We start from the raw sequence: 16,764 nt of genomic DNA on the forward strand, positions 1-16,764 counted from the left end.
TTAATAGGAGTTTTGTCCTATTTTACAGGGAACCATTATAATCATCCCTAAATAGACAAGTTTTTTAACTTTTAACAACTCAAACAAGCACTCCCAATTAATAATTATTGTTCTAACGACTATAGGAATGATGTAATATTATGAACAGTATGTATGATTTGGTTGCTTGTCTTAGCTGGAAGCAAGTGCTTTTGGTTCTGTATTGCTAATTAAAACACTTTTTAGACTGCCCTCTGAAAATTCTTGATATTTTAATGATATCAAATAGATTAGTGGCCAGTCACTTATGACCAATTACCTTTACAAACCAGTCACTTATGACCAACTACCTTTACAAACATGTATAGATCCAGGCTCCAGCATTCCATTTGATGGGTTAGTGGTTGCTCATGGTTCACTTTTTGACAAACAGAAATGGTAGCAAGTTGTTTCTTACCAGTAATGGTTAGCAATGAACTCTGGATTTAATTCTCAAATTTGAGATATAGAATCCACAAATGTCATTTTGAGTGAATGATCGGTATGTGAGCTAGTTAACTCTTTGAAGCTCTAAATCATAAATAAATATGCAAACACAGTGCAAGTAACTTTATAATGTTTTAAGTTTTTCACAAGGCTCATCATCCCAATATGCCCTTGCTACATGAAATACACTGTCAGGTTACAGGATAGTATACCAATGATGTCTCTAACCATAGTAAACATCTCTAATGCAATGTACTCTGTTATTGTGATGAAACTGTATGCCATGCATTACTAGTTCTTAGTTCAACCTTTTGTCTTTCATTGTCTTGAAGGTGCATTCATTCAGGGAGATGCATTCAAATTAACTGGAGGCCTGGTGTAAATATGCAAAACGAAACTCTTGCATTGCCTTAGAATTATTATTTTTTGCCTATATTCATGATGATGGATCATAGAGTGTGATCTGAAACATTGATACAAAAAATTCTACACAGTTATCTGCCAGAACCATTGTAACACAATTTGACTTAAAATTATTTAACTTAAGCAATAGTCAAAGTTTGGTTTTTTTTGAAATCTTAGTTGCAGAATTTTGTTATAGTCTTTTTTAATTGTATGCTATTTCTGAACTTTTGGAATTCTGTTTTCCTGCAGGTTACTGCATTCGTCCCACTAATGTATATGTGCATCTGCACATACTATTCTCTTTTTAAGCTTGGAATGTTCACGTTTTACTCCTTGACACCAAAACAGTCAAGCTCTGTGAGCCTGCTTATGATATGCTCGTAAGCTTCTGAAATTCATTTGTGTCTAGAACTCTTTCATTTTTTATTTTTATCTGGCAGTTATATCAGTTTTTCTAATCTAAAAATGTATTGTCTTCTCAGAATGGTGGCTCGGTATGCTCCTTCTATATCATACAATTTTTTGAACATGATTCACCTTGATGGGAATGCAAAAACAACCTTTGAAAAGGTATTACTACTCTGCTGATTGGTTTAAGTGTGTGCAAGTGAAAATGGATTCAGTGCAAGAAAAAATTAATAAGTAAATACACACACAGACACATAAAACAATGCACAGACATGTAGATATATAAATTGAAATTCGCATATTTGGCTGGCCAATGAGCTTTGTAGGATCTCTCAACCATGGCAAAACAAACTGGGGTCAATACCTTAGATGTCTTTCTACACACTTATTTACATTTCTATCCATTTACCTAGAGCATGCTCAATAGTTCCTAGGGTGAGATTTTGATTTCAGATCATCCTTGTGGTACCTTTACCATTCAGTCACGCCTGCTGGACTATGGAATTTTTATATGAGAAGGTTGGAATATCTTGAGCTGTAAAGGGAACTCATGTTCTTTCCTTAAATTATTAAGAATTAGTATTATAGTCGGTTGAACAAAAAGAAAATGGTCTTAGCTTGTGATCTTGATCCCAGGAAGTCTTGGGAGACAATATGTGGGATCTAGATTGTTAGAATTTAGATGCGTTATACATGGAAGGAATGTTAAACAATCATTTGGAAATGATAAATAACACACATAAAATGATGCAAACAAAATATAATAGAATTGGAACAGAAAACTTCAGTAATTTTTGTGTTCCATACATCACATACTCCTGATAGAGATGTCACTAGATATGTCTATCCTCTGAAATATGATGATATCTGTCTATTCAGATATGGATACAAATTGTTAGAAAGATGCAAAGGCTAAAGAACCATAATGGAAGATGAGACGATTGTTCTTCCAGAATCCATATAACTCCACCTTTTGACGGTCAGGTTGAGTTGTATTGAAATTTACTGGTCAAATTCGTCTCTTCAGTGGTACGTGAGACTTTACCTTATTAAGGACAAGGGAGCAACACTGTCAGCAAGTTGGTGTTGCAATGGGCAACCTTAGCAATTTGGTTTGTAGGCATCTAGAAACTTGACAAGTCCAATGAATAAGACTGAAGCTTTGCTGCCTGCTCGGAGGACAGTACATCCAGTCTGCCTAGATTTACTAGTGCTACTGCAAACTTGTATGGGGATCTGATGCAGATGAATATTTAATCTAGGAAGTACCACACACTTAAGTAAGTGGTTTCAGATCACACACTGTAGTTGGAGAATCCATGTGGATCAGGTTGTCATTAGAGTCTTCTTTTTTTACTTTCGTTCAGTCAACATATCAGTGTATCTTTCAATGTTGCTTTTGTTTTTCTCTTTTTGCAGATTACATCAAATACTTTGCAGATGCTATATAACAATGTATATTGTTAGAAAGAGGCAAAACCTTTTTTTGTTTTAATGCTATAATGTATATGCTCCAACTGGTTGTTTAAGATTATTGGGCTTCTCTCTGATATCTCTCATAACTTGTTCATAAATGCTTCTTAAGAGAGGTCATTGTAAATAAGTTTTCTTTAGTGTTTTCTTTGCATGTTTATAGAAGTGATCTTGTGTTTCTATAGCCTACGAATTTTAGAGGGGTTGAAGTATGATTAGGGAAGCATGAGAGAAGCTGCAAGGCTTGTGTGGTGGTTGGAATTTGTTGTTTGTGCTAGAGAAGTCTAGTGGCTTGAGGAGGAAATTCCTCACTCATGGAGTTTTCTTCCATTTTTGGTTTTAGGATAATTGCTCGTCTTCTTAATATTCTACATGTTCTTTGTTCTCTGTTTTGTTTACACATGCTTCTTTCATGGTATTTACACTCAACAACTGTAGATTTTTTAAGGACTGTTTTTACTACCTTTTACATTTGTAACAGAAACTTAATCAATTAATGCACATTAAGGTTGAGTAGGATTTGTGTCTATGAATTTTGTAGTGGACTATCTACACTAATTGTGAACCAGTGTATAGAAACCAATGTGTTGAGCCCTTGGACATGGAATACTGTTATGTGATTTAGTTGGGGACTTGGGGGGAAAACTTGGCCAAAGCTTTGCAATTAAAAAAATAAATAAATAATTTTTTTTTTGTTGAAAATTTCAAGTTGATCTTTTCTTTTTTCAGAGACTCAACCGAATTTACAAATGAGACTTGTGAGTCTAAAAAACGAGCTTCACTCATGAGTTTCAACATAATTGGAAGCCTCAACTGTTAGATTTGTACAAATCTGCAAGTCAGTCGCAGACTTGCTAAGCTTGACTCAAACTTGGATCTGCAAGTCCTCACCAAGACTAAGTTGGGTGACAAACACCAATATAGATCACTTTTATTTTACTTGTATCCACTTAGATCAATTAGCTGCGGACTACTAGAAAGTGACTTGTGTTTTTAGATTTTATGGATGACATAGGGTGATAGTTGTTCCTTGTTGCACTTGGCCCAATGTTCATTATCTTCTTTCGATGTTAGGTAAGTGTCATGTATTATGCCTTCAAGGGGCTCAAGCTACCTTCTAGATGATACACTCAAGTTTGTTATTATTAACTGCTTAGTATATTATGTACCAATGCTCATTGTTTTGTGATTTTTGCGAGTTCTAAGCATGGGAGATGTCAGCTATTCCGTCATCCCCATATACACCATAATTCCACGGGCCTAGATATATAACATAGTTGTAGATGATAGGTCCCAATCAAGAAAATAGCATGGATATCAATATCAAAGTCATCTCATAAATGAAGTGCTCTCCTCTAATAAAACTGTTTAGTATTTACTTACATTTTGTTGTATACATATATTTTTTTTAACTCAATTACTTTTGCACATAAATGTTGACCTTTCCTTAATATATTCCTTCATTTTGAATTACTCATGTCCTTTGTTTGTTTGTGTATTTTGAAACCAAATCAATTTTATCTTATAATCAGTGATGAGCATACTGATGCTTCAAATAAGGAAGAAATTGGAGTTTGAACCATAAAGTTATGGCTAAATGAAGAAAAGTGGTGAAGGGGATCCAACAGGGCAATTTTGGTACAAGGTTTGGAAAGTAATAAGTGGGGTCAGAAAGTGTGATTCCTAAATAGGTACCAAAACATGCAATATGGCATAAGAGTCACAAAAGCACAATTTTGGTCTAAGTTTTGAAAAGAGGCAAGAGGCATCTGAAAGCACGATTCTAACTTGGTGTTAATATTGGCAAAGTGGCAACCAAGGTGTGAAATTGTGATTTTAGTCTTGGATTAGGAAAATGTGATTTGACACTCAACTAACAAAAACGGGCAAAGTGGTAGCTAAAGAGGAAAAGTGTGAATTTGGTCTACAACTTGGTGAAAATTTTAAAAATGGTGTGGCAAGTGCAAATGTGTGATTTCCTTCTTGAAGATGTCAAATGAAAAATGGCAAAATGGCCTCAAAGTTGTGAAAACATGATATTTAACTAAGCAAGGAGATTGCAAAAAGTGGCAGAGTGTTTGAGGGTGTGAGTGTGATTTTGAATTGGATTTTGCTGAAGTCATCACAAAGTGGTAAATTGACTTTTGAAGTTTTGAACAAAGGATGAAATTTCAAAGTGGCACAATAGTGCGATAGTAGGAAAGGGGAATCCGGAAGTGTGTTTTTGTTCTAACTTTTGAAAAGTAGCAGTGGAGGTCAAAAGTGTGATTTCTAAGTAGAAGACAAAAAGTCAAAATCGCACAGAGGATAGGAAATCACAATTCCTAACTAGAAGTGAAAAAGGGTAAAATGGCAAAAGGGCAAAATGACAGATGGCTAGAAACTGTGATTTTGGGCAAAATTTTTGGAAACATGCATAAGTGAAAAGTAACAAAATGGCAGAGGGTTGAAAAGTGTGATTTTGGTCCAAAAAGTTGGAAAAGCACATAGGTAAAAAGTAACAAAAATGCAGAGGATTAAAAAGTTGGAATGTGACGTATGACCCCCAAAATTTTGATTTTTCGTTTGAAATTAAAAAAAAGTGAGGAAAACCACCATTATTGCAGGTGGAAAAGATATTTGGTTCTTTAAATAAAAATAATGACTTGAGTTTTTGAGATAATTTGTGTTAAAAATCCTTGCAAGTTTTTAATCTGATCCATTTCTTAAATTTTCTAGAACTGGTAAAAATGCTAGCTTTTCAGCTTTTAGAGTGAGAACCTGGGTACAAGACTCAGCTTGTAGAGATAATATGAGAGTTGCCATACTAAAATGCAAAAAATCGCCATAAAAGTAGAGATGCCATTGTTGCAGTTAGAAAATATGTATTCTTCTAATAAAATGACAGTTTGAGTTCTTGTGACACCAAAAAGGTTTCTAGATAATTTGTGTAGAATGTCTTTGCAAGTTTTTAGCTTGACTAGTTTGTAGATTTTTTAAAATGGGAGAAGTTTATATAGCTTCAATATTCAACTCAAACTCTTTTTTCTCCAACAAAAGCAAAGGAGGATGACTAGGTTTCTTTATAAGTTTATCAAATTTTTAGATTGAGGGGGGAAAATATTTGATATTTTATAAACTAGGTCTTTAGAAAGCAAAACCTTCTGAACAAATTACTATTTTTTCCGACTTCATCCATAATCTAATGCTATATGTTTTTACAGGAATAGTGTCCTGTCTGATTCATTAATGTATAATCTAATGCTATGTGTTTTTACATCAATATCATTAATTTAGCGGGTATTATACACCAGATTAATAGTTTAATGTAATTACACCCATAGATGAAAAAATCTGCAAAAAATCGTTTAACTCCCGATTTATCCCGAGTCATTTATGGCAACGATTTAATCTGCAAAAAACTTGGGCAATTTTTTGAAAAAATCAGGGCGATTTATTGGAAAAAATCACAAAAAATCGGGAGAAAAACTCAAATAAATCTGTTATATTGATTTGTTGGGTATTCTTTTACTGAACACTGCCATGCAATTGATGACATAACCTTGCACCTCGCCATTTGCGAATCAATTAGTGTAACTGTGGACCTATCCACAACAAGTTAAAAATAGGTGCCTTCAAGGGATGTGGCATCTTTTTGGGAAGAATGTGAATCCTTTGGGTGTATGTGTGAGGAAAACTTCAGTATGGTGTTTTTGCATGATATGGTAGTTTCATATGGAAGTCTCATGCTTCTTGAACCATGTTCTTGAAGCTGAAGGTATGTTGTGAAGGCTAACAAAGTTCATTAATGCATATGAGATGAGCTGAAAATTTGAAAGGCTTTGTGTGCACATGCCAATGCCAGCTATCGAACAAAGTATTTATTTTATGGAAGATGTGAAGTAGAGGATAACTTTAATTCTATAGAAAGGAGATTCAAGGAATGCAAATCCTCTATAATATGTATTGAACTCAAATTCATTTAGAGGTTGCACTTAGTTTTTGGTATATGATATGTATTTAACTCAAACTTTGATTTATATATGATGGAAATCAGTAATATGTTCTACAAATTCTGTGCATGTGTGTTTTTCAAGAATATTTTAAGAATTATATATTTTCAAATGTTCGATAAATTTGCCTAGTTTTTGCTGATTTTTTCCCAATTTTTTGTGCCAAGTCCCAAGTTTTCAAAAATTTTGGGCCAAAAGAGTTATTGCCGAGTAAGAGTTTTTCATCTTTGATTACACCACTGTATAATTAATTTATACCAGATTAATTAATACATTAATGTTATAGTGCCCTTTCTTATTCTTTAATGTATACCGGATTAATATACTAGTGTAATTACATCTGGAATCAAAAGATGGATTAGGTGTAATGTTGCAAGAAACTCTGGGGGAACGTGTTTGAAAACATAACTCTCTGAAACTTTACACTCAGTGTTTCCAGATTTGGAAGCTTTGTCGGATATGTTTCCTGGCATTTCCAGCTTGATTACACTGGGTTTCTAAGTGTTTAAGTCCCTTCCAGCAAAATTTAGTTGCCTTTTAGCCTTTAGGGATTATCTGGGCCCATTATGGGGGCCACATAACCATCGTTGGTTAGAAATCCTTTTTTTCTAAGTCAGTATCAATGAATTTTGGTTGGGCCAAGTTTATCTCTATGTATGCCATCATGGTTGAAGTGACTTTCATCCAGTGTCTACCTATGTTTATATTGTATTCATATTGTAGGACATGGTGACCATTTCTGTGATTATCCAAAACCCAGAATGGCATCATGCTTCATTTACCACTGACTTACCATAAACACTTATTATTTGGGGTATGGATGTTGAAGGTTACTGAAAAGACAATTACTATCTACTTTAGTGTTTTGGGTACATGACTTTGGGTGTTTAATGTCATTATGTTTTATTTCACAAATCTATACTATCTCATGGATTGCAGCCTCATACTTATATGAGAGGTCTGTTATTAGCTTGTTTTCCTTTTTTGAAAGGGCAAAGACAACCTAAGTTCTATTGCATCATGTAGTTATTTTGCTATAATGTGCATAGCTTCATCTATAAAAGCCAAAATTTGAGGTTATGCATTGTAACTTGAGTTACATGAGGAGATGTCCCGATCCCCACCCCTCAAACCCCAATCTCCATCCCCTGAAGCATTTAAGGGATGATGGGATGTTAGGAAACGCCCCTTGGGCATCACCCCCAAGCTAGGAAAATGCAGAAACATCCCTGAATATCCCTAAAATTGGGGACAGAAGGAAACATATAGGGGATGCCTGGCTGACTCCAAGGTGGTCAGGGATGTCTTAGACGTCCCTTAATCATCCCTGGGATGGCAAGGTGTGCCCTGCAGATATAACATTAAAAAAGATTGTTGAATATATCATGGCAGCAGTATAACATGATAGCATTTATAACAGAAGGCATAAATATATCATGACAGCAATATAACAGCAATTAAATCAATCAATGACTGCAGCATAACAGCAATAAATATATCATGATTAAAGGTGCATTTGCCATGGTCTGCTACGGTGTGGTTTTGTGTGGGAAGTACAAACACAATTTCTTTTTGGAATTTGGTTGGCACGCAGGCTTCTGCAGACATCTTTCAACTTCATGTTAATGTTGTCATTTTATATTGCTGTTGTTATACTGCTGTTCATAAACTCGTAGAAATTTATCTCTCTCTCTCTCTCTCTCTCTCTCTATATATATATATATATATATATAAGAGAGAGAGAGAGAGAGAGAGAGAGAGAGAGAGAGAGAGTTGTCCCCTGCCATCCCCCCAAAATGGCCCTTGGACTGCCATCCCATTGTTCCCATCCTGGAAATGCTGTGGAACATAGATTGTAACTGAATATGGGAATAAATACATAATTGTGTATTTCCTGCTTTTTCCATTCCTCTAGGCTCATATATATGTGTATGTATCTTGATAATAAAACCTGGTTTTAAGTTCCAGGAACCATCAAAAATAGGGGGAATCACCCATAATTACTCAGAAACCTGAGCAACAAAACAAAACCAAAGGACACAGCAACAAGTAGACAGCACATCCAACAGAAGCTACACGAATGATGAAGCCAGACTAACATCCCCCACCACCATCACAATAGTAGGCATCATACCAAACCCAATGTGAACAGCTCAGCATAGAGAAAGGCCATCTACACTCAGACAGCAAAGCACAGCTGCAGCTAGTGACAAAGGAGAGGACAATAAACATCCATGCACTTGAATGAGTGAATTGGCAGAAATTTCCTCTGCAATCAGCTTGGAAATCTCAAAAGGTATTCCCTCCAACCGACACTTGGAGATCAGAACAGCATTTTTCTTTAAGAAGACACCTTCATTTGCTGCCCAATCAGCAACCCTGTTTCCTGATCTTCCTATATGAGTGAACTTGATCTACTCAAATCATCAACCATATTTTTTGCAGCTTCTATAAGAACTTCTAATCTCCAGTTCTGAATATTTCCGTCTTTCATTGCCCCTATAACAAGTTTGGAGTCACCTTCAATCCACAATTTCTTCCAGCTCTTCTCTCTAGCAATCCTCATCCCCCACAGCATGGTCCTAGATGTTAGCCTAGCAGAAAATAACAATCTGGAATCTCTGTTAGCAGCAGATAGAAAAAAGAATGGAAAGAATGGCAAGCTGAATATAATTTGTATTCCAATAAAAAAAAACTGTAGATTCAAAATAAAATAAACAAGCAGATATAAAGAGGAGGCAAAAACAGTTGTAAACTGTTATACAAAACTGCCGGAACAGAAAAACCTAATAAATAAACTAATGAAAAATTAATCTAAATAAAACTAAACCCATGAAGAGATATTAACATCCCCCCCTTAAACTGAAGGGGTTAAGCCGAGCATTTCTCTGAACATCTCAAACTTTTCTCTGCCCAAAAGCCTTGGTAAGAATATCTGCTGGTTGATCTGCAGTGGGGCAATATTTAAGGTATATGGTGCCATCTTTCACATAATGCCGAATCAAATAAAACTTTGTATTGATGTGCTTGGTGCGATCATGAAATACTTACTGAATTTTTAGCCATTTTGATAGCAGATTGATTGTCAATGAAGAGGGGAGTTGATGAAATCTGTGGTGTCTGCAAGTCTTCAAGAATTCTTCTAAACCATAAGATTTCTCGAGTTGCTTCAAAGGCGGCCATATATTCAGCTTCGGAAGAAGAGGTAGCTGGAACAGATTGCTTTTAGATCTCCAAGAGATGAGAGCAGATCCAAGATACATTAAATACCCGGATGTAGATTTTCCATCTGTAGAATCACCCGCATAATCGGAATCGGAATAGCCAGCCAAAGAAAATTGGTTTGTCTTGGAGTATTTGAGCCCATAGTGCTGAGTACCTTGCAAATAGCGAAGAATGCGCTTGGCAGCTAACCAATGAGTTTCTCTAGGTTGTTGCATAAACCTTGAAAGAACTCCAACAGCAAAAGAAATATCCGGACGGGTAGTTGTAGCATAAATCAAACTACCAACAAGTTTCCTATAGATAGTTGCATCAACCAATGCTGAAGGGTCATCTGAAGAGAGCTTAAGATTTTGCTCCATAGGAGTACTAAGGGGTTTACAATTAGCCATGCCAAACTTATGCAAAAGTTCACCAATATATTTTTGTTGGGTGATAAAAATAAAATGAGGTGTTTGAGTTACCTCAATACCCAAATAGTAATGAAGATGGCCCAAATCAGTCATATCAAAACCTTGCTTCAGTTGTTCTTTCACATTTTGAATATTATTCTCATCGGGACCAGTGATAAATAAATCATCCACATAAACAATAAGATAGACAATAATCTTATCAAGTTTTTTAACAAAAAGTGTGGCATCATCAAATTCAAAATGCTGGAAATTCAACTTTAAAAGATACTCGGTAAGTTTTTCATACCAGGCTCGAGGAGCTTGTTTCAAACCATATAATGATTTGACAAGCTTGCATACTTGATGTTCTTTTCCATTGACTGCATACCCATCTGGTTGAGTCATATAAACTGATTCTTTGAGATCACCATTTAAGAATGCCGTTTTAACATCCATTTGGTGAATTTTCCACCCATATTGAGCTGCAAGGGCCAACAAAGCATGAATGGTGGTCCATTTTGCTGTAGGTGCAAAGGTTTCATCATAATCTATCCCCTCCTTTTGAGCATAACCTTTGGCAACAAGTCGGGCTTTGTGTTTGTCAAGTGTACCATCTGCTTTATATTTATTTCTGAAAATCCACTTGCAGCCAATAGGTTTACAACCAAGTGGAGGATCAACCAACTGCCATGTGCCATTTTTCAAAAGAGCATCATACTCATCTTGCATAGCTTTCCTCCATACTGTAATATTTTTGGCTTCATTATAGGATGATGGTTCAGAGTCAATTATGAGATTGAGTTCACCAATGGCCTCCAAGTTATCTGCACTATTGGTTTGAGCTTGGAGCCTTGCTTTGTAAGAGCTTCTTGTACCTGTTTTACCTATTTCATCAGGTCTTAAATCTTTCAATGTTTGTTGGACTTGTTTTGCCCACTTATGAGAAGACTTTGGTTGCACAAAAGATGTGACCATTTCATTACTAGATGTTGTATTAGTGGTTAATAGTTCAGAGAGTTCAAGCTCATCATGATGGGCTTCTTCTTGGTCATTTATTGATGGAGCAACGTGAATTAGATCACTTGGAGATATAGATTCTATATGTGGAATCTCACAAGAGTTTTCTATCAAAGGAGACAAATTTATAATTGTATCAAATTGTTTGAATTTACATTCATCATTTTCAGCAATGTTGGAGGTTTCAACAAATACAACATCACAAGTAATAAAGAAAGTTTTGTTGACTTCATCATACAACCGATATGCTTTGGAAGATTCTGAATAACCAAGAAAAATACACTTAATACTGTGATGCTGTAACTTACTTCTTTTGTCCTTGGGAATTAAAGCATAGCAAGTGGAACCAAAAATGCGGAGATGTCGAACAGAAGGAGGATATCCAAACCACACTTCATATGGAATAGATTGATGTAATGCAGATGATGGAAATCTATTACGAAGATAAACTGCAGTTCTTGCTGCTTCAGCCCAAAAATGTAATTTTATTCCTTTAAAATATAACATTGCACGGACTATATTCATGATAGTTCTATTCATTCGTTCAACAACACCGTTTTGTTGAGGAGTACTTGGAACAGTAAGATGATGTTGGATCCCATTTTGACGTAGATAGTCCTCAAAAACTAGAGAAGTAAATTCTCCACCATTATCTGTTCGAAGAGTACCAATTTGAGATTGAGCTTGTTTTTCAATCATAACACGAAACCTTTTAAAAATTTCAAAAGCTTCTGATTTTTGCTGCAAGAAATAAATCCAAGTCATGCGACTATAATCATCAATAAACAACATGAAATACTTAGATCCTCCCACAGAATTTATTGGTAAAGGCCCGCATAAATCAGAATGAATAAGCTGCAATTTTCTTTGTGCTCTCCAAGTGGAGCGAGGAAAAGAATTTCTATGTTGCTTGGCAAGAATACATGCTTCACATTTTTCAATTGTTTTAGGCAAAACAGGTAAGCCATCAACACCATGCTTTTGCAAGATATGAATGTTATCATAACCAATATGCCCAAGTCTTGCATGCCATAAAAGAACAGGAGATAGACTACCTTCTTCAGTAAGATATGCAAAATTTTTAGAAAAAGAAGTGCCATTTAGTTTTAATAATCTCCCATCCTCACATCCAGTGAATACAATCTGATTATTTGATTGTTTTCTAACAACAACTTGGCCATCTTTTAACAGAATAGAGTAGCCTTGTTGTCGAATCAATACTAGTGATAACAAATTACATTGCAATTGAGGAATAAACAATACATCATGAAGCACAAAGTCTGGAAGATTAGGCAACTTAAATCGAACAGTTCCTTTTCCAATAGGTTTGAGACTTGATTTATCAGCTAAATAAATTGGACCACATGCACTTTCATGAAATTCCTCAAAGTAATCACGCCGAAATGTCATATGTTGTGTGGCTCCAGTATCTAAGATCCAAGAATCATACCATGAGGAATTAGATGCAAAGTCAAAAACAGAAAGCACATATTGATCACCATCACTATCACAAGCAAATTGGGCTGCTCCTGGAATTTTATCATCTAAATGTTTATCATCATTATAAACTTTTATTTTATCTTTTTGCTTAAAAGTATTTTCTTTAAAACTTTCTATCTTATCCCATGACAACTTGCATTCATGTGCTTCATGACTTCCTTTTCTACCACATCTTTTACAATATAAATGTTGCCTATCATTTTGATTATCATTTTTCCTCCATTGACCTCTACCTTTGCCTCTATCATTATAACCTCCTCTTGAAGAGCTCTTATTTAGAGGTTTTTCTTGGTGAGCAAAACAAACATTTTCATTAGTATTATCTATTTTCCTTCCAAAAGCTTTTTCACGTTCAGCCAACTTTTCAACCAATAAATCAAAAGTAATGGTTTTCAATTGGTTACTTGCTTGAAGGGACTCTAGATAAGTAGAATGTGTTGGAAGGAGTGCCTTAATAAAAGCAGTGAGATAAATATCAACTTTCCCACCAGCAGCATTAACATCTTGTTTTATGGCTCTAATTTCAGAAGCCAAACTCATAACATCACCATTTTTTAATTCAAGATCGAGCAATTTTAATTGTAACTGAATAAATTCTAATTCTGAATGAGAATCAAATAAATTTTTTAATTTGTCAAGGGCTTCCCAAGCAAATTTGCATCCTTGTATATGACGATATACATCTCCATTAACTGAAGCTCTTATCAAAGCCAAGGCTTTTGAATTTTTATAATTCCAAATTTCTTGTTCTTTAACATCTGTTGGTTCTGTAGGTTGGGTATCTCCATCACATATTTTATACCATAAATCATTAAAAATTAATGTGTTTTCCACTTTTCTATGCCATTCCAACCAAGTATCTTTTCCAGTTAATATTTCCCCAATCAATGAAACAATGGACTGCATTGTAAATTGAAAATAAATGTATATAGAATTTGTAGAGTTTGTAAATTTATAGGATTGCTCAAAATCTCTTGCCAAACTTTACCAAATATAACAAGATATAAAATTCTTGTACAAATAAATAAATTGATTTCACTTGAATCAATTTTTTTGTTTCCGTATTTTGATTCTGTAGAAAGCTGCAATCTTCAAATGCTTCACATAAAAATATACTCCAAACTCTAAAGCTCTGATACCACTGTTAGCCTAGCAGAAAATAACAATCTGGAATCTCTGTTAGCAGCAGATAAAAAAAAGAATGGAAAGAATGGCAATCTGAATATAATTTGTATTCCAATAAAAAAAAACTGTACATTCAAAATAAAATAAACAAGCAGATATAAAGAGGAGGCAAAAACAGTTGTAAACTGTTATACAAAACTGCCGGAACAGAAAAACCTAATAAATAAACTAATGAAAAATTAATCTAAATAAAACTAAACCCATGAAGAGAACTAAACCCGTGAAGAGATATTAACACTAGATTCAGTCAAGTTATTCGTGTCAACACCAGAGTCCAGAGCATAAATTCTTACAGGTAACCCCTTGTCTCCGATGACACCCCCCACCAGCTTTGCTTGGACTCCCTTTGGATGCTCTGTCAAAATTTAATTTAAGTTTTTACCCAACCCTGCTTTGGCTTCCCCCATTTAAACTCTTTGCATTTTCTTGTAGATTGGACATGAGCCTGCACAAAGCACCTAAATTGGGCCAAGCGTTAGCCCAAACTGACTCAGCTTTTTCCAAAATCCAGTTGTCTTTCTTATGAATCTCCCTCAATTTCCCAATTGTTCTTTCCACCTTATCCCAAATCCTATCAATAAAATTTTCTTTGTCTCTAAAAATGTGTCGATTCCTCTCGATCAATAAGTTCCACTCTATAGTAGCTGGAGCCTGGAGCCATGTCTCATATCCATTGAAGACCTGGGCAAACAAATTTTGCTTCCCAAGGCTCCAGTAAACCTGCTATATTCTCACCCACTCGAAACCCCATTTGACCAGAAATGACATCAGATCTGCCACACCACCTCACAATGAATGAACAGACAGGGCCAGCCTTGCCCAACAACTGTAATCTGTCCATAAGAAAGCATTCGTCTTTGGAATACAAAAAGTGCTCCAAATCTTGTGCCCACCCTTGAAGTCTCCAACATTCTTAGAGGAGTGTGGAATGCACCACTGGCTGTCACTGGTCCACTGCCATGACCACACCACACCATATTGTCATCTTTGTCCTACCCCAACAATGGCCATTTAGCAAGCTTCTCTGGATCTCCTCACAAGCCGTTCATAATTCCTCCATTGGGGCAGAAGTCCTCTTATGTTTCCTCTCAGGGGGATTGCCATCGATGTAAGCCCTAACTCACATCCGCTTCACCTCCTCCCAATGCGACATCAAGGGGATAAACTGTTAATAATCCTTTAAAGATTTCTCGTTCAACCAGCAGTCCCTCCAAAATTTGATTTTGTTACCCCTTCCGACCTCCAATGCATGTCCGGGCTCAAAATACTACAACAAGTTCTGAGAAAATTCCAAATTCTTGAACCTCTAGGCAGCTGGCTGGAAAACAGGAACAAATTTCCCTGACTTCTAAGGTTCTTTTAGGTTTTAGGTTACCTGATTTCAGAGATCTAGAGGTTTGTGTTTCTAAAGGTGTCTTTGCTCTGGAAACACGACCAATTTCTGCATCTTGTGCACCTTTGAATATACTTTTAAATACCAAATTTGCTTTGATCATTGCCATTTGGCACATGCATCTCCCTAGTGGAAGAAATGGAATGCTCAAAAGATGTTGGGGTGGAGAAGTGTTGAAGGTGAAGTTTATTACCGACTAGGATTGAAAATATTTGGAAGGATGTCTAATGCCAAGGAGGCTAATTAACCAACTTAATGCCTAAAGTTTTCTCAGATTTCCTTTTGAGGATTCATATGCAGAAGGATTGGACTATGAAGAATAGGAATGCCACTCCTCTCAGAATCTGCATGATTGAGATAAGGCCTCCAAAGGCATGCAGGAATAACCTATCCAAATCCTGTTGGTGTTGACTAAACAAGTTTCAAGTTAGGAATAAGAGATGAACAAGAGAATTAGCCTGAAATTTAATAGATCTGGATCTTCAATAAGAGATGACCGATATTAGTATTCACAAATAACCAAAATGGGTTGATGGATCCAGGAATTACAATCTGTGAGAAAGAAGCTTTATGAAGGAGGTTCTTATTCATCTTCTTCCATTTTCTCTAGAGGACTCTAGGATCTGAGAAAGAAATAATGAAAATAAACGTAATATTATTCAATATTTGGTGTGTTATTGTTTGAAGATCTAAACAAGCAATAACACATTGCAACATCAACAATACCATGATGTTGCCTTATGATATTGCTTGCTCAGATTCTAAAGTTTCCTTCCAGACAAATGCGAGGAAGCCAAATCTGTCTCCTTGGAAAAGCATGGAATTACTCAATTTGAGCAATCAGACTTTGTTTCAAAAGTGCCCCATAATCCATCCAATGAACATGCATGCTTCTTTTTGTTTTCTTTTGCTTTGGCTGATTGTTGATGAATTGCTGTATTCCTGTTGTAAATATTTGATATCGAAAACACTGCTTTTCTTTTTCTAATAAAAACTCTGAGATTGTTTAGGCACAAATTGTAATTTTACTTATTGGAGATTGTTTAATTTCTATTGCCTCTGTTTTTTCTGGCTGCAGAGAATGGGTAACATTGATGATGCGGTCCCTTTTTTTGGACAAGGATTTAATAAAATATACCCACTTTTCATGGTTATCTATACAATTTTAATAGCCAGCAATTTTTTTGATCGAGTCATCAACTTTCTCGGGAGCTGGTGGAAATTCAGATTTGAAACTGAGGCTGAAGATGCTGGTGGTTTTGATCAATCTGGCTCAATCATCCTTAAAAAAGGTAGAGAAATGAATATTCGT

General features: G+C 35.5%; 1 protein-coding gene across 1 annotated transcript in view; it reads left to right on the plus strand.

Annotated features, from left to right (window-relative positions):
• The window catches only part of LOC131076713 (uncharacterized), a 110,079-nt gene that overhangs the window by 74,780 nt on the left and 18,535 nt on the right, over positions 1-16,764 (plus strand). The window contains exons 10-12 of the mRNA XM_058014015.2: positions 1,120-1,250; positions 1,353-1,440; positions 16,531-16,744. Coding sequence (XP_057869998.2) covers positions 1,120-1,250; positions 1,353-1,440; positions 16,531-16,744 — 433 coding nt within the window. The remainder of the gene's footprint in view (positions 1-1,119; positions 1,251-1,352; positions 1,441-16,530; positions 16,745-16,764) is intronic.

The sequence above is a fragment of the Cryptomeria japonica genome, chromosome 10 (assembly GCF_030272615.1).
Source record: "Cryptomeria japonica chromosome 10, Sugi_1.0, whole genome shotgun sequence".
Taxonomy (NCBI): Eukaryota; Viridiplantae; Streptophyta; class Pinopsida; order Cupressales; family Cupressaceae; genus Cryptomeria; species Cryptomeria japonica.